This window comes from Synchiropus splendidus, chromosome 14 (assembly GCF_027744825.2).
Source record: "Synchiropus splendidus isolate RoL2022-P1 chromosome 14, RoL_Sspl_1.0, whole genome shotgun sequence".
Classification (NCBI taxonomy): domain Eukaryota; kingdom Metazoa; phylum Chordata; class Actinopteri; order Syngnathiformes; family Callionymidae; genus Synchiropus; species Synchiropus splendidus.
This window is the reverse complement of record NC_071347.1, coordinates 4654628-4673116: the sequence shown is the minus strand read 5'-3', so window position 1 is coordinate 4673116 and position 18489 is coordinate 4654628. Positions and strand designations below refer to the sequence as shown.

The window sequence follows — 18489 nt, the reverse complement described above, 5'->3', positions numbered from 1 at the left end:
GATATTTAAAATAAATCATTAGATCAAACAGCAATGATCTGTTTTGACCTCAATGCAATATGAACAAATGTGAATTTTCTGTGTCCAGTTCTATTAATTAAATACCATAAAAGAATGTACAAAAAGATATTTAAAAAACGTACTTTAAAAAAACAGAACAAAACAAAACTAAAATATTGTTTGCTTCCTTTTAATCATGCTCTTTGAGCCAAACACACACATACACACTTGTACCGCTATCCTTGTGAGGACCTCTCATTGCCATTGCCATCATGGCAGAGCTTAGCAAAGTGCGGCCTGGGGGCCAAATGTGGCCCTTTCACTGTGTTTATGTGGCCCTCCCGGATCAGATTAAAACTATAAAACTGACATTGTTGTTGTCTCAGACATTTTTGTCTTGTGCATTGTTTTTCTTTCGTGTCCCTTAAAATACATCCGAATTGAGAGTAGATTTTGAAATGTATAAGACACATTGAGAATCTTTAAATGGAATGTGGTTTAAATTACATAAAACAACAAAGCAACATTTTCTGTGCATTTTCAAAGTGTAATTTCATAATCACACATGATATCATCACTTAATTTTTATTTTCAATTTTTTCTTACCCTCTTTGCATGATGGTCACCTCAGCTTCTCCCCCTAAACCTAACCCTCCAAAACAAATGGCTAACCTTATGAAACCTAATCATAATAACCAAAGTATTTTGATTTTTCATCCTCAAACTGAGACTTGGACTTGTGGGGACTGGACAAAATGTGCCCACAAAAGCATGAGAGGAAAATAAACAAGTCCACACACAGACTCTCTCATCCTAGTATGTTGTCATGGACAGTGTTGAATATGAAGACCAAAATGGCCTACAAAGTCGACTAACCCTGAACTAAACACTCAAGACCGGCTCAAGCGCTCTCACTCCAGACTCTGTTTGTGCTGTGCTCAAGAAGCCTCAACAACAAGCGGTATCAAAAAAGATGCAATTTATTTCCGGTCCAATCAAAACGTCCCACGTCTGAAAAGCCTTACACTTTTCAGAAGCAGCAGAGAAATCTAAGAAGAAGCCGTGAAATGATTTGGTAGCGACTGACGCCACGTATAAAAGAGTCTGTGTGAGGGCATCATTCAATCACTCACTTTAAATGCTCCTCTGACCTTCACATGACTGACATCCAGAAGACGCTTTACACTTACTGATGCAAACAAAAGTGGAAGTTTGAGATTGAAAGATGATTTTCAATGTGCTTTGCTAACTTTATAACCTGTGTGACTGCTCTACTGTGAGGTTTTTTTTTTTTTTTTTCACTTCCGATGGGTTTTTTTTTTGTCCCCCACAATAGACGCCCGAATAAAAGAGCTGGCCCTTAAGCACAACAGCAGCTCGGGTGAAAAGATTCAGAGGACCGGCAGCTCTACCCTGGTGATGGACAGCAGCTCAGACCAAACCACAACTAAATCCTGTTTGACCGGGTGAATGCACAGATGGGGAACTCTAGATGAGGATGGCGACGGTGTTGTATGAAAACAGAGAAGATGGATTTCTTACGTCCACGTAGTTTGCATTGATGTAATCTTGCATCCTCCCATCTTTGCCTGTCTGAGGCAAGAGCTTCACTCGGCTGTGGTCGTCTGTGGAGGAGGAGAACATGAGGAATGAACATTACTTTTTAATAACACAACACCATATAAACTGATTCTATAGAATACAATTCTTGCTCAGAGCTCAGTAGGTGGCGCTCTTCATTTAGAAATGATGTGAGGTGAAACAGGTGTTTAAAGCCAAAGATATACAGCAGACAGTGCCATCTAGTGGTCTTTGAATATTAGGTCACTGCTCCATGAAACCTCATCAACCCATCACTGAAACAGATGCTACAATAAAACCACCCTGAAAACCTTGCTCAAATGAAGCGACTCGAGGCGTCGATTGCACTCACAGGCCAGAATGTTGCTGTATCTGTTCTTGTTCCTGTTGTCAGGGTGACTGGAGGTGTCGCTGGTCATCACTATGTCCACGGCGCACACCTGCAGTTCCTGAACACAGACACACCCTGAGGTAAGACAGAGGAAGACTCATCCCTGTCTTCATAACTGCGATGCTTGGTTCATGGAGCAAAGGAAGCTAGGCACATTAGTGAGGACCTACACACACATCTTTGTTTCTGGACCTGAAAGGTATGAATGTCAGTCATAAAATAGATATATGTAGGCACAGATCCTCCTGGACAGACGCACATGAGGTGACGTGTCAGCAACACTGTAATGGATGACAGAGCAGGGTGAGTGAGTGAGGGGCTGGGTGTCGGGTCCTTACCTCATAACTCTGCTTCAGTATCTAACCATGAGGGTGAGGGTGCAGCGACAGCCGGGTGTTTCCACGACAACACAAAGGTGCAGAAACACAGAGGTGCAGAAAGACAAATCACAAGACGACACAAGAATGAACTCACAGCACAGATCATGCCACACGAGCCACGAGAGACAGAACAAAGCATCCTCCAAATGACTTCAAGATCTCACTAGTTTTCAGCTGGTAAAAGTACTGTTCACACAAGAGTTTATACAATCACTGCTCATCCTTTGGAAACTATGGTCATTTTTAAATATATATGATCTATAATCTTGCATGATTTAGAATGTGGTTTGATCTTAATATTAATATAGTACTAATATTCAGAGGTGTTTTACTGAGCAGGAGAAATGTTTTCGTCTCCTGTGTTGTTGGCATGTTTGCAGGAGTGACAAATAAAAATTGAAATGTCAGTTGTTCAAGGACTAAAATGAGTTGTGTAACACAGTGGTCCCCAACATTTTAAACACTGCGGACCGGTCAACTCTTGACAATTGCAATGTGGCCCAGGGGGTATGAAGTTGCCACTTTGAACCGTTTAAACATGCCTTCAAAACAGCATACAGATTCACCACAAAACCAAATATAAAGTGCATGAAATTTTATCGCCATATTGTGAAATCAACGTGAGTCCTGAGCTTTTTTCTATGCAACGTGACAATCCCATCTAGGAGTGACGGTAGATGGCCGCAACAAGTCCATATTTCAAGAATGACTCATGGTATTGTTTGTTTAAAACTTTCTTCTTCTTGGAAGTCGCAGGTGCTTCTGTCTCTTCACTGAGCCCTTTTCCCTTCACAAAGAAACGGCTGTTTCCTACTTTGCGAGCTTGTGGGTTACGTTTTGGCTCTCAAGTGACTGAGGCTTAACCGAGAGAATCCAATCATTTTTCAAAATAAAAGATCCTTCATACTCAGTATGATATATATATATATATATATATACGGCCCTGTACCAATTGATCCACGGACCGGCAACCCGGGGGTTGGGGACCACTGGTCTAACATGTCACATGTTAATGGCTCAGTTCTCATGATTCTGTTGAGATGGTGATTTTGGCTCAGGATCCGGGGGTACCTCGAACTCTCTTTGGAAACCTTGGGTGCTATGAAGTTCCGCAACGTGTTTGATGAAATCTTTCGCTGTGAAAGTTGTCTGCTCATCTGCAATGACAAACGAAAAACACTTAAGTCTCGCACCTGCAGTTTAAGAGGCAGTTAAGTTGGAGTTAATTTTAATTCAAAACTTGGCTGATCAGTTTTATCCAGAAACTTTCACGTGTGGAGTCACCTGCTGTCAGAGCAGCGTTGGTCTGAGCGATTACTCGAGGAGAAGAGCTGTCATCGATATAGAAGTGAGCCGTCTGGAAGCAGGTCCTGCAGGGAAACACACCTTTCACGTCAACATTTCCTTTTCCATTTCCCGCCCAAATTCAGCGCCGACGGGATCCTAAAACTGCAGTGGGCACACACATGGCCCAGATTCCAGCATGTAATCTAGCCCAAAACACAAGAAACAAGATGTCGCAATAATCCTGAACATGTTTTTAAACGGATGCCGGAACACTGACGATCAACGCATGTCATTTCCGCCAAAAATGATCATCAGGGATTTTGTTAGAGCAACAAGAAAAATGCTTAATCTCTGAGATAAAGTGTGTTCCATTTCAAGGAGAGACAAACCGTGCAGTGCTGAAACAAATGAGCAAATAATAACTGAAGCCTCCTACAACATTACTGAACTAAATCTAGTTGCAAATGTTATAAAAGGTAGCAACAGTCGTAATAACACTGATGTGTGGATTCTGTTTAAAGAAAACCACAGACATGTCCTTGTTGCTTTTCTGGTGTAAACAAAGTGAAGAGTTTGTTTCACTGATTGTTTGTTATCCTGCGGTGCCCTACATTTCACTAGTTGTTGTTCCCCAAACTTGGACACAACTGAAACACAGTGACCTCAGAGCATCTTGACCTGAAAAAGCACATCCGTGTTTACAGCTGTGACACGACAGCAGCAGATTACTGCAGTTGTGCCTCCTGCAGCTTCTCTGACAGCACCAGTACAAGATTCCTCGTGTCCGACACAGTCGCTCGGATGTCCTTTTCCATCCCCCGAGTCTTCACCCTCTGGCCGTGGCCAGGGCGGCTTCTTCGAGCTGGGATTAATCTTGTTGCTCCACAGATTATTATCAGATTATCACCGCTCAATCTCGGCGTTACAACAACAAGTGCGCCGCAAAACAAGAACAATATGTCGAGTCTCCACATGAGAAATGTGCAGCGTTTGGCGAAGTGTTGACATCAGGATCTGTACATCATTTGGGAATTATTTAAGACAAAAAAAAAACACTCATACATTACTTCAAATATCTTTGAAATTAAAAATGAGGTTCTATATTTTGATTCTGTGTTCCTTTACATTCTCTTTTTTGCATTCATATTAATGTAAATTAGTAGTATAACTGATGAATAGATTCTTACTTTTCTTCAGTTTAAATTCAAGGTGTATTTATGTATTTTTTATGATTGAAATATAGTTTTCATATATTTTATTTAGTATTAAAAAGATTTTTTGCAATAACTTTCACAACTCTGGTGTTTCATCACAACTGAAAACTTTCACTTCACTTGTTACCCATTCTTCGACAAAAGCCACTGCACGGCAAGCAGCAACACAAGAGGATCATCACCGTCAAAATAACACAAATAAACCGACTCAGCACACCGTCAGATTGAGATTATGATCTCACTCAAGCAGATTAAGATTAGTGAGTCACTTGCCATGCAACAGGAAGGTGTCACACCAACATAAAACTAAATTTAAGATGTGTTTAGCAATAAAATGTAATAGGCTTCCACCTGAGAACAACTGAGATGAGGAAACAGAGGGAATAAAAAAGATGATTCAATGTTGTCATCTTGTTTTTAAGGTCACATCTTCATAGAATTGACTCCATTCTTCTCCATTTCTTCAGGGTAAATAAAAACAAACGCAGTTTATCAAAACTTTGTCCAGTTTCCGCATCAAATCGCCGTCCTTTTTTCACTTAACCAACAAAGGAAATGAAGAGACAATGCACTTCTTCCGAAACTGTTGCTGCTGTTGGGTGCATCTGTGTTGGATGAGGATGCCAATGATTAGCTTTGCACTAGAGAAAACCATGCCATCGGCTCGGTTGTATCGCTTGTGTGTACAGCAGTTAACAGGCGCTAGCTCCTAGGAACAGCTGGGGATAACTACTTTTTTTCAGAATAACAAAGCAGTTAGGACGGGCAGCCTATTCACTCAGCATCTCAGGAGGGAAACAAAGATTCTGTTTCCTGAGCTCGTATTCAATGTGTGTCATTGTGAGAATTGAGACAGTCAAAGCTTTTGTTCCAGTCAAAACACTGTAGCTGCAAATGAGTCAAAAACAATTTTGTTCATTATCAAAACTCTCAAGGCGACGGAAGCTCTTCAACAATCACCTCATCAGTCATGTTGGTGAAGACAAAGACGATTCCAAGCTTGAAAAAAAGAGAGCTAACAAAGAGCAAAATAATGTGTCTGGTTTCTGCAGCCAACACAATTCTACCTGGAAAGGATGGACTGAAGATCACATGGGACAAACTGCCAGACCCTCAGGGTTGAGTATTCTCTACTAAAAGCTTAGATTCAATGAGCTCTTTTGGTGTGTCGCGCGTCTACGTCATCTGGTTCCTGGGCCCTACACTGGTATTTTCTGTTTTCCTACCTCCAGTAGACCAGGATGCCAATGAGGACGACGAGGCCAAGGACTGTCAGCGTGGAGATGATGGCGAGAGGCAGGATGGCCTTCCTCTCTCGATCACGTACCGAGCCGACTCTGGACTCATGGCTGCTGTTGCTGACGTCTGTGGAAAAAAGGAAGCGCACCAGTGACAAAGAGACATATCAAACTTGCTTGGTCGTTCCCAACTGATAAGGAAATATGAATCATATTTAGATCATATTCTTCCATCTTCCAGCTCCAGTGCTGCAGCTGAGATCCATCGCACAGACACCCAAGTTTCTCCAGACAACATGTTCCTTTGAAACGCCGCAGAGAACCCTTCTGAACACACAAAAGCTCGTCTCACCGGCCTCATTCATCCAGCGGGTGGTGCTGCAGCGGTGATAGAGCCTGACTGCTGACCTCGACCTCACAGATGAATTCCTCAGTCAATGCTTACCTGTTCTGCACCAACTGACCAGGGCCAGTGGTGAATGCTGGGTCACAAGGACACGGCCATTCAGGTGAACAGGTTAACTGAAGGGTGTGATGAATGCTATAGCCGGCAGATGGTGAGTAACAGAGGTGGACATGAAAAGCTGAGTATAATACTTCCATTTCCTGCTGTTTACAATGAGTTAGCTGCACTTTTTTATCAAAGACGTGCAGGGTTTACAGTAAATCTGTTTTTTTTTTCAATTTTGTTATGCGTTTTAAGTATTTCTTGTTTTAAAAAAATATTTCTCACAACTTCTTTGTAGCTTTTTCCAGTTAGTTTTGAATGTATTTGACCAGTACATGGAAAATCCTGAGCTTGTTTCATCAAGGCCATGTTCTTCTAATGATTACTTTTCAGATCCTGCTTCCCAGTTTTGACTTGAATGATGAGGCTTCAGCTAGTCAGTCTTGTTTTAGGAAAACAACAAGGCATCAAAAGATGCCGACCGTAAACAGTGAGACCGTGAACGGCAGCAGCAAAATGAAACTCCTCTGACATTTAGATGAGATCAGAAAGGCATCATGTCAAACAGGTTTATGGCGCTAGGATGGGCTTGTCAGAAGTGGGGTACAGAGATGATAAAGGAAGGGTAAGGGTCATGCTAAAGCAACACAGCTCATCTCTGCAGTGTTGTAGTTCATTTTGAGTTCCTAACTCTGGTGTCGGTGGAGTCTTTTAACCAGCAGCGAACAGTGATGTCCCTGTGTTGCTAGGCGACGGCTGCATTAACCCGTTGGAGAGCGATGACCATGTTTTTTTTTTTAAATCTATTACTTGCTGCAACATTTCGACGTCAAACAAATGAAGCAGAAATTAATTAACTTTCATTGTTAACGGACAATAAGGTTCAGGGCAGGTTTGAACTTGTAAGGCAGACGTCTGTTTTTCATGAGAGGATATTTGAAAAGTTGGGACCTTGTTCAGTTGCTTCACACCACCAACCTGTTTGATGGCACCCAGTCTGTGGCATTATACTGATCTGAGTATTCAGTTGTCTGCTGCTTTGGTTGGCTTTTTCTAATTTAGCAAATTTAAAAGAGAAAACCATACTTAAAAAGTAAATAAATTAATAAATTTTATTGTGCCATAGTCAAACTGATGCAAAATAAACACTATTATGTTGTTTAAATGTATGTATGGGTCCATCATTTGATTCAGTAATATACCAAATTCTTTCAAATTGAAAAATGTGGCTTCTTGTGGCAAATATTCTTATACCATTAAACAGCAATTAATTGAGATGAATTTATCACAAATTCTCGAATTAACTAGATACATTTTAATTGAATCCCACCCCTAATATATATATAAAAATAAAAATGAAGCTTTCAGGGCAAGGATTCAGTCCTATTCTTTTCTCCTACAGGAGCCGTTGGTGTGACAAAGGAGTTCCAGCTAAATATTCAGATTTTGTGTTTTGAAACTGAGACCTGCCATGGGGGGAAACTACTACTATTTAAACTTGCTGGTGTCAATGTCCAAATGCTTCTGAGGTTTGATGGCTGACGCGTTCAGGAAAGTGAATAGATCACAAAACGTTGTTGTGGTTGTTGTTGAAAGATGAAGGATTAGTGGTCTTGTGAAGGTCCGGCTGTTGCTGCAGGGCGGCGGCGGAGTGTTACCTGCGACTGGTTCGTCCTCCTCTGACTCTTTATCAGTTTGCTCTGGTATCGTAAAGTCTGAGGAGGTTTCGTTGTCGTACAGGCCTTCTCCCTGTCCGGAGCCGCTCTCCTCCTCTCCACCCAGCAGCCAGGGCGAACCCGACGCTACTGCGGCTGTTACTGAACTTCCTTCTGAGTCAGGTGTGCTACCACTCTCGCTTTCAAAATAGAAGGCTGACGGCCGTTCCTCCAAATCATCCGGGCCCTGGCCAGATTGTGACAGAGTGGACGAAACAGTCTTCGTCTCTAGTGTTGTAGGAGGGGGCGCACCCTCGCCTGAGGCCGAGGATTGAACCCGGTCCCACTCTTCATCCATGCCCTCTTGAGAGTCGGGAAATAGGGCTGAACCCGAGGCCCCGCTGCTGCTGTCTAACACCGAGCCCTCTGGTGTCGGGTGGAAGTGGATGGGGGTGGGTGAAGACGAGAGGGTATTTGGAGCAGCAGAGCTAGTGTGTGACACTGTAACCGGAGGATCTCTGGTGCCAGAAGCTGTGGCTGCAAAAGAAATGGGCAGGTGACTAAACGTGGCTTGTAGGTGCTGGGAGTTTGGAAAAGTTGGCACAGGCGAGAAGGTGCGACTGAAGAGAGGTTGTTCTAGGAAGCCACCGTCAGAGCGCACCACAGATGGAGAGTTGTCAGACCCAACACCAGAGGAAGAAAGGTCCACGCCGAGGTGTAGTTCCGAGCTGGAAGAGTCCCAGGCTGAGGACGGCAGCGGGACATGAGGAGTGGCATGTAACCATGGTGAGGACGGCTCCATAGAACAGCCACACATGGTTTCAATGTCACTCACTGAAGAGAAACTTTCTCCGCTTACCTCAGCCAGAAAAGAGTCTATAGAGCTCCCGGTTGCATACTTTGAGTCATCAAAGCCACTTGAGAAGGCAAGGCCAGGAGTCGCCCCTACGTAGGGGAAGTTGCTAGACAGCTGAATTGACGGCTCAAGAGTGGGGCTCAGAGTCAGGGAGGCTGTTTCCAGGGACTTTTCCCAGAAGGACTGCGAGTGGTCGTCAGCCGAATCTGAGGAATCCAGCACCGTTAGAAGCGGAGGAGTGCTGCTAAAAACCGAGGGGTGGCTTGAAGGGACCAGCGGAGATGAAGAGCCAGACAGTACATTACCACTACCATCGTCAAACCCGGCGCCGGAGAAGAAAGAATCCCAACCAGACAGATGGTCAGAGGGGTGAGGCAGGGTGGAGACAGGGAGTGTGGGGTTTAGAGGAGAAGCTGGGTCTTTGCTAGACAGCAGTGCGGTAGCAGCATGCTGGGGGTCCGGAGCAGAGGCAGACAACACAGGCCAAGAGGAAGAGGGAGGGTCATGCAGGCAGGTGGAGGGGGCGCCACCAAGCTCCGCCGTGTCACACAGAGACGAGGAGGTCAGGAGGGCAGAGGGGAGGACACGGGTGCGCTCACCATTCGAGAAGTGCTTTGTGGACAGCAAAACAACACCACTAAATCCAACAGTCGTCTTAGGAGATGAAGGCGAACTGGGAGTTGTGGTGAGAACCGGAACAGCATCCCATGGTGATGTTTTGGTAGGACTTAGAGTCTGGTTCCGTGGATGAGCTTCATGTCTGGCTTCGGTTGTGTTGCCAACAGTGGTTGAGGGGCCACTGTACTGGTCTGTTTTGTTGATGGCTGAAGACGGACGGCTGAGAGGCGCTGAGGTTGTGGCGCGTGCCCAGATGGCGACATCGGCCTTGGACGTTGTGGTTCTGACATCTTCACTTGTCTTGGAGGTGGTTGAAATGTTGCTGCCCACATCAGAGTGCGTTGGTGAAGAAGAGCTTGGGCGCTCAGCCCTGGTGGTGGTGTGAACACCGTCTGTGGAGTCAACTCTCATTTTTGGTGCGGAGGTGACCTCTACCGGCAGAACAGTGGTACTGCGCTTGTCTGTCCACTCGGGTTGGCTCAGCACTTCGTTGAAGTGGTCAGGTCTCGCCGGTGAGTCCGTGCTGGTTCTTCTCTGACCCGCGCTTGTGGTCCTGGTGACAGGTGACGGAGAGGCTCCGGGTGAGAGTGGAAGATTCCAGGTCTTGTCGTGATCCTCGCTTTGCACTGGTCGGTTCCATGGTTCATTGTTGATCTGTGATTCCAGACAACATCAGTTACAGTCCATTCAATCCACCCTAGTAATAACACTTACACAACACAATACATTATTTATAAGTTGCTTTAACTGCCAACCTGAGATACAGTGCAGGTCGCTGTCATTTCAAGTTTGAAATGTTTCACACTAATAGCTGGTGGGATCTAAATATTATTATTATAGATGGAAAAAGTGACTGAAGGCTCTTCTTGGAACAGTGAATAAAGGCCCAGTAATATGATTCACTGCTGCAATAGTAGAAGTCATAGTCATGATTGTGGTAGCCTCACTGGTAGCAATAGTAGCAGTCACAGTAGTAGTAGTAGCGATTGTAATAGGGGTACTCGTAGTACCAGTATAGAGTAGTATAAATGATAAAATTGAGATCAGCAGTCTTGACAGAGTAGTGTCAGAATTAGTGGTAAGGAATGTGAATATCACATTTACACAGAGGTAGTAAGAATATCAGTAGTGAAAAACAGTGGATTTCTTACCTCATAATCAAATTCATTTGTCTCTGGGTCCAAGTTATCTGAAGAAAGTGCACAAGTGCGATTTAGTCATTGACAGCAAACCTAAAAGTGTGTCACTCACATCAGAGACAAAGGGTAACACAAAGTGAAAAAGAAATCCACTTCCAGGGCTGTACATGACAGATATGCTCGCTGAGCGAACGTCGATCCCTTGTGGGAAGGTCAGGTCATGAGATGAACGTAGAACACAGAGATGTTTCACTTGGAGCAGAGTTCATGCAACACTCATGCAGATCTACAAACCTCTGGCATTTGCAGTTAACCCCATTTCATCACTTATCTTTCCAGTCTATGAGGTGGTGTGGTTGGTAGCCACCTCGTGGTTACTTGCAAATGCCACATGTGACATGGAGTCAGGTGCACAGCAGACAGCAGAGGTGTGTGGGGGGGTGGACTTACAGGTGGGGTCTTACCTGTGTGGGGCTACAGTCACACGGCATGAGGTGGAACTGAAGCATGAGGTGAGGTTTTCACAAGTTTAATGCGCTGTGTACTGATGTTTTGGACAGAAGGTGAGCTCTCTCTTAACTGGAAGACCTAAATGATGCCCGTGGCTGTCTTTGTTACGTCATCGATCGACATTCGATCAATATTTTTGAAGTTTACGAAAGACACTTGTCTACGTGACTCCACCCAGCACCATCAGAAGGAGCTTGACAGCAAGACGTGTTGGTTTATTTCATCAAAGGTTCAGAGATGATACAGACTTCATTCCCATCGACATGCAAACGTTAGTGGTCTTACTTTGCAGTGCAGAACAGCAGACACATGGAAACTAAACTAGACAACAGAAGTGACCCAAAAGCAGGCATCTTGAAGAAACACAGAGTGAAGATGAAACACAGATATATGCTTTTTAGAATGACTGGCAGCAGAGGTGAATGAGAGAAAAGTAAAGAAAAGCGTTCAGCATTCACAGGGAGGATGATGAGGGTGAACGTGTTGAATACAACTATTGAAAATAAAAGCAAAAAAAAACATTTATGACCCTGTCTCAGGTTGTTTAATATATATATATATATATATATATATATATATATATATATATATATATATATGTGTGTGTGTGTGTGTGTGTGTGTGTGTGTGTGTGTGTGTGTGTGTGTGTTTTTCAGTTCAGTAAAATGTGTTATTGATGTCAAAAAAATGTTCCTTTAAACATAACTCAATGTGACTGTTTACTTCTATAATGGTCCACATTATTATTCTTGGAGTTCTACCCCTGACGGCCTGTGCGCTCTCTCTTACCCGGGTCATCGATGGGCATAGTGACCGCCAGTGAGTCGCTCAAACGTCCGTACAGACCGTTGCTGCAGACCGCTACCACCTGGACAACGTAGCTGGTGTTGGCGAGCAAGTCGTCCAGTATCGCCCCCTGGTGGAGGGATAGATGGACACACGGGGCTCAGATCTGGCATCGCTTCCTCTAAAGAAGTTTTCTTGTTCAGCTTTCCTCACCACATCCTGATCCCCGTCAGTCAGGTACTCTGTTGAGGGCGCGTTTCCTGCGTCAGCGAGTCTGTAAGTGACGCGGTATTTCTCGATGCTGGCGTCGTAAACCGCGCGGGGTCGCTCCCACGTCACCAGCAGGCTGCTGAGGTTGTATGGCGCCATCTGGAGGTTCTCTGGCTCCGAACTGCACACTGAAGCACGGGGCACACACACACTTATATGTATGTTCCAGTAAAATGTCAATATGTTTGTTTTGTGTAGTACTGGTGCTTTTCTTCCTACACTAAAACATTCTCCACTGATTCTGACGCAAAAATAATAACTAAATAATAACTATAACGACGTCCCTTCGTGTGTTTTCCCGAGAACCGAGTGATTCCCGGGGTTGATTCTGGGTCACAGTTGAGATTAGGGGAGTCAAGATAATGCACATGACAGACGTGAAAGGTCCTGGATTAACACAGATTACCGGCTCTGACAGCAAACACAAGTCCACTCGGTGCAGCGCTCAACACGAAAGATCAAAACACTGCAGCTTCACCTCCTTACTTCAATTCTCACGCGGGATCCAACAGTTTCTATACAGTTACCGTTTCACCGCTAGAGGGCAGAGCGGCACTGCGAACTACCAGCATCGCAACCCGAACGTTTGCGCTGATTTAATGCGCGGAAAATGAAAAGCCTGAAAAGGCGGTCAGATCATTTTACTTAACCACACATGCAAAGTATAAACATTATGTATAGATGCATATTCTGAGTATTTATTTCTACCAAATGCCCATTGTTTAATGAATGTTTTGCTGCAAGAAATGGAGTCATTGAATTTGATTTGACAAAATAATAATAATAATAAAAAAAATTGTATGCTCTTCCCATGGCTTTCCTCTAAGCACTCTGGTTTCCTCCCACTTCCTAAAGCCACACAGAGGTCAACTGATGACTGTTCATCGGCTCCAGGTCAATGCAGGTGTCCAAGTGTGTCTGTTTACGACACAAAATTTGAAGCTAAAAATGCAGAATGAGTCACACTATGAGAGAACTCCATCCTCCTTCAGCTCATTTGATGAAACGGCAACAGGAAAGCATTGGTGTCTAAATCAACAGCTGCAGAGGAGACAGCAGCACAAGGATCGATGTCAGCACATTATTAATACAGCTAGTGACCAAGCTGATCATTGATGTTTTCCCTGTCGCTGCTGTCGCTGCTGTCAGTCAATCTGGGTCACTGTGCTTCTATTATTATCCCACACTGACTCACACTGGTTCAGTCTGCGCCACTTTGTTCACTCTAATTAGCACTAAAAATCGGGCCGGTTTCATGAAACTGACGGAATCACAGACGTGGAAACCTGACTTGAAGAAGGTCAACAACGCGGCGGCATGTTGGATCACGTACCTGGTATTTGGACCTCCTCTGTGCCCGTGAAGGAAGAGAAGACTTGACCCATGAACTGCTGCTGCTGCTCTCGAAAGTTGTTCTGCAGGTAGTCCATCAGCATGACGTACCCAGCCTGCTCCATGGTCATCACCTCGCAGAACACCTCCAGCTGGACACAGGAGCAGGACAAGGTCAGAAGCGTCACCCTGCTGCTCGGCACAGCAGCACGAGGCTTCTGCTGAATTACAACCAGGAGTCACACTGAGGAGACGTGAGAGCATCTTGGACCCACTGGCTCCTCACAGAGGCTGCCTCCACTGCTAGTACGTAGATTAATCCCAACACAACGCTGATGTTTCCACTAAAATGCTACTGCCTCGACAGCTGCCTGGTTGCTTTACTGCTCTCCATTTCTCACTACTGTGTCAAATACCACTGCAGTTTCTAGTTCTTCTTCTTATACCACTGCGAGCACTTCTCTTACTACTGCATCTCTGACGACTCAAACTTGTGCTCTTATAATGGATGAAACATTTTGTCATCTGGCCATAAAAACAACTACTTTTGTCCATATGATTTCCTTGACCACTACTACAAACTTCACATCTTCTTCCACTACAAGTAACTTTAGTAACTCTAGTACATGACCTTCGTCCACTCCCACTCCACTTGTTACGTCTTGTTAAATCCTCCTAAAATGCAGACAATAACTAGCTCCCATTACTACAACTAATTCTACGGCGACTTTTTCTGTTCTACTTTTCAGCTACTTCTGATACACAACTAGTACTGCTACTAGTTCTTCACAGCCAGTTCTTCTGATCTTATTACCACTACTACTATTGTGACTCCCACCCTGTACTTTTCTAACACCTTCTGTCATTGCTTTATCTGTGACTACTGCTGTTGCTGAAATTGTTCTGAACACCCAGAACAATGAATACTGCTTCCACTTAGTCAAATGAATGACACAACAACAACTACCACAACTACTACTGCGAATGCAAGTAAACTGCCACATAATGCACTTCTACTCCTACTGTTTCTGAGGGTGTATAGCAACAATTCCAGGAAACCTTTTACCAGAGCTGCAACTTGTAGTACTACTACTCCTTTAATACTACTTCTGCTTCTGCTCCAACTGCTTATCAGACGACCCATGCAGTGGCCATCATCAAAACGGTGCATTTATATCGTTTTGAGAACATTTAACTAACTGTATAGTTGAAGAGAAAGTTCTTTAAGCGCACATCTGCATGTAACTAACAAAGGCTCTGCGTGTGTTTCTGTCCAGCCTGCATCCCCTCCCATTCTCTGACCTGTAACCTTAACAAGTCACGTCTGACGAGTCACTCGGCATCCACCCAGACTCGAGGTGAGTCACCTTCCTTCCCCACCAAGCACAATAATGGACCATTCGCAAACCCTCCAATACCCTCATTTGCACTGACTCACTGCGACCTGGACTGGTATGTCGACCTGCCGAGACACGTAACAGAGGTGGGGAGGGGCGTGGACCACAGGTGGAGGGAAACTAAAGCAAGTACATTATTATTATTATCATCACTAGGAGCCATAATAGATGGAGCGGGTGCCAGGGATGCTCAATGATAGAGTGGAAGCTACCATGACGCAATATTTGACGATGATTCACCTGTAACGTTGTCCGTGAAACATTTCCCACACATTGCTAAATTGAATTCAAGTTTTGGTCTCACGATGTTAACTGTGATAAGAGCAACCTTTCCAGTGTTGGGGGAACTAATAATCAATACGATCAGGAAGCCACTACGTTTTTCTTCCACTACATTTGTCAGAAATGGATGATAATGTGTGTTTCAAGTCATTTAAAAGTGGAACACAGAGTTTTTTGGAGCGATTCGGATTGTTACTGTGACATCCAAGACTGCCTGAGGTATAAACGCATGCGGGTGACACAACCTTTTTCAATGTCCACGCTTGTTTTGCCCTTGGCGACTCATGGTGAATATTCTTCTGACAATGTTTGGAAATGTTCCCGAGGTGAGTGTGATCCTCGCCTTAATACCATTAAGGATCTTTTGTGAGTCAATATTTGTTTGATGTCTGGATTGTCTTTGAATGGTGCTGTCAATCACACAGGGCCTCGGGCCTTCACCAGTGCTCCCACACACACTGCCTCGCCCTCTTTCTGCCGCTCTGGTATGATAATTTCTCCCTTCAGCCCCTTGAACAGGATTCTTAGAAGATGTTTACGCACATTTGTGTTGCTTTGTCTTTCTGACCTCAAGTCAAGCGCTGACTTTCAGCTTTAAAAAAACGTGTTTGAGTGTGTGAGGTGGAAGAGCAACAAAAGATTTAGCTCCATGTGTTTTCTGAATGAACCGCTTCTGTCTGAGGAGACATTCCCGAGAACATCAACGCACAAAGACCATGTGCTGTTCCATAGTTGGCCAACATCTTATTTTATTGAAGTGAGACTTGTATTTGATGTTTTATTTTCACTTATTGCAGTACAAATATATATTTTTTGAATTGGTTAAGGATATTTTCAAACATGTCAGCTGATTTTTTTTTCAGATCAGACAATTCATTTTATAATTCAGCATGTGTAACATATTTTTAGGAATATTACTATTTCAGTTCCACAAGAGCAAAAGTATTTTTCCTCGAGGACAAACCAGTAAACATGCAGCACACCCCTCCCACCTGCTCTGGAGAAATGGCCACCGTGTTCTTGAAGACGATCCACTCCACGGTCTCGCTGCACGGCGGTGTGGTTAGGGAACCGTTGTAGATGAAGTATTTCTCCGTCGAGTTTGGCAGCAGACCTTGAAGGGCAAACGGGGAAACCTCTGCACTCTTACCTGCGCAAGAAAAAAAACAAGTTTTCCTGGTAAAGGAAAGTTAAAGAGATGAGGGCAAAGACACGAAGAAGGGCGACCTACCGTATTTTCTCACGCTGTTGATGCCGTCGATGATGGCTGCGTAGTTGAAGTTGTCTTCAACACTCGTCTGATGAAGTAGAAGACATGCAGGGAATCAAAAACTGGAAGCTACATGGCAACAACAAACTGCTTAACAGTGTCAATGATCATCAGCCCACGCCATCTAAAAGGGTCAGGGGGCACCATGGATGGGTCAACAGTCCATCGCAAGGCACAAATAAACAACTAGCACTCTCACACTCTTTTTAAGTTTTATTAAAGATCTTCCAGTGTGAAGTGTCGAATGACTGAAGGAGGAATTAAATTGCCAGACGACACGACAACCATGGATTGTATGGTCTTCAAAGTCAGGCACCGAAATGACTCCAGCAGAAGAACAAACCAAATCGAGTGGCTTTGTTGTGTCAGCTTGTGCTTTTCCCATTCACTCCCAAACACACACAAACAAGCAGCAACAGCCCGCAGCGTCACATCAGACGCTCTGCTGAGTCTCGTTTCGGCTTGCCCTCTTTTGGGTCGCACTCCGCGCCAGCGCCGGGGGCAACATGACTACACAAAGTGAAAGGCAGGAGTAAATAATAGAAGTTTTCCACCCGGGCTCATGCTCCCAGAGAAATCACCTTCAGAGAAGAAATCCTGCTGCTGAAACCACCTTATCGATGTTTCTGCACCGACGGTGCAACTCCCAAACATCAGGAAAGCAAAAGGCTGTGTGAAGCTGCCAACGTTTGATACCTCAGCGAGGACAGACAAACTAGACCACGCCGGAGATAGCACGAGTACTCTGTTTGTCATATCGATCACCTGGTCATCCGTTGGTACAGCTGACAAAATAGGCATCAAACTACAAGTTGGTCTATGGCGGGGCATATATTTCAGTTTTTTTAACTGATCCGGTGGTCTGCCTTGGACGCCCAGCTGCATGATAACTTGGATGAACGACAATCCTCGCAGACTCGCATTCAAACGCCCACTCTCTGGTCCTGGAGAATGGCCAACAGACAAGCTTGCAACTGATCTCTGGCAGATCAGAATACCTTGCAAACCTCAAACACGCACCTCAAACAGCACGGCCAGCGCGGTGATTCTGCCCGCGGACTTGATGCTTTCGTCCAGAGAGTCGAAGCGATTCGCCTCGTAACAGTAGATCTGCATCTGGAAGCACAAGAAAGTATAACCAGTCGCCCGTATCGCTGCCAGACGGTAGTATTCTGAAAGCATGAATCGATGAGTCAAATTTATAAAAAGGGAAACGGCAGTCAGAGAAGGTAAAGCTTGATTCAAACTCAGGGGTTTCACATCCAGAAAAACATTCATGTAGAAAAGTGCTCAGAGAGATGGATACGTGAAGAAATGAATTGGAAAATAATACATGTTTCATTTAATGTGCTTATTCTGTGTTGACTTCAGGAGCCCTCACCTCCAGCGGGTACTTGACTCCGTCCAGGCTGTGCTCAGATCCCTCGGATGAGGCGTTACAGCGCCCCCAATGGAACGTAATGCGGCCAACTTTGAACTTTGACCCGAGGCCTCCACCACTCACATAGAAGTCTCCATCCACATTCAGTGCCACTGAGGGGAACAAAACAAAGTACAGTACATACAACACTCCTGTGGCGTTCACAAGTATAGCACCTTCGGTGTGGCCCGGGGGCCTCTTTTGGCCTTTTGAATGCTACGATCTGGCCCCGAGACGTCAACAAGTCAACGTGAATCTGTTTACGTTACTTATTCATTTCTAAGTCTGTGTGTGTTTGTCCTTTTTAAAGACAGACTGGTCAATAAATAGCTTTAAAATGAAAACAAATGTGTACATATCTCGTGGTTTTATTAAATTATTTGCAGACAAAAATTCTATTTAATTTATAAATCAG

The 18489-nt window shown here is 44.4% G+C and overlaps 1 protein-coding gene across 4 annotated transcripts in view; it reads right to left on the bottom strand.

The window, feature by feature from the left end:
• The window catches only part of ptprz1a (protein tyrosine phosphatase receptor type Z1a), a 59441-nt gene that overhangs the window by 7895 nt on the left and 33057 nt on the right, over positions 1–18489 (bottom strand). The window contains exons 4-19 of one of the 4 annotated variants that reach the window (XM_053885421.1): positions 18036–18187; positions 17675–17770; positions 16616–16682; positions 16377–16534; positions 13707–13857; positions 12317–12501; positions 12107–12233; positions 10820–10857; positions 9650–10322; positions 8198–8731; positions 6080–6218; positions 3637–3722; positions 3424–3509; positions 2311–2331; positions 1934–2030; positions 1543–1625 (exon numbers count right to left, since the gene is read on the bottom strand). In XM_053885421.1, the coding sequence (XP_053741396.1) occupies positions 1543–1625; positions 1934–2030; positions 2311–2331; positions 3424–3509; positions 3637–3722; positions 6080–6218; positions 8198–8731; positions 9650–10322; positions 10820–10857; positions 12107–12233; positions 12317–12501; positions 13707–13857; positions 16377–16534; positions 16616–16682; positions 17675–17770; positions 18036–18187 (2693 nt within the window). Of the gene's footprint in view, positions 1–1542; positions 1626–1933; positions 2031–2310; positions 2332–3423; positions 3510–3636; positions 3723–6079; positions 6219–8197; positions 10323–10819; positions 10858–12106; positions 12234–12316; positions 12502–13706; positions 13858–16376; positions 16535–16615; positions 16683–17674; positions 17771–18035; positions 18188–18489 lie in introns of all 4 variants that reach the window. The other 3 variants (XM_053885419.1, XM_053885422.1, XM_053885420.1) reach the window with 3 other exon arrangements.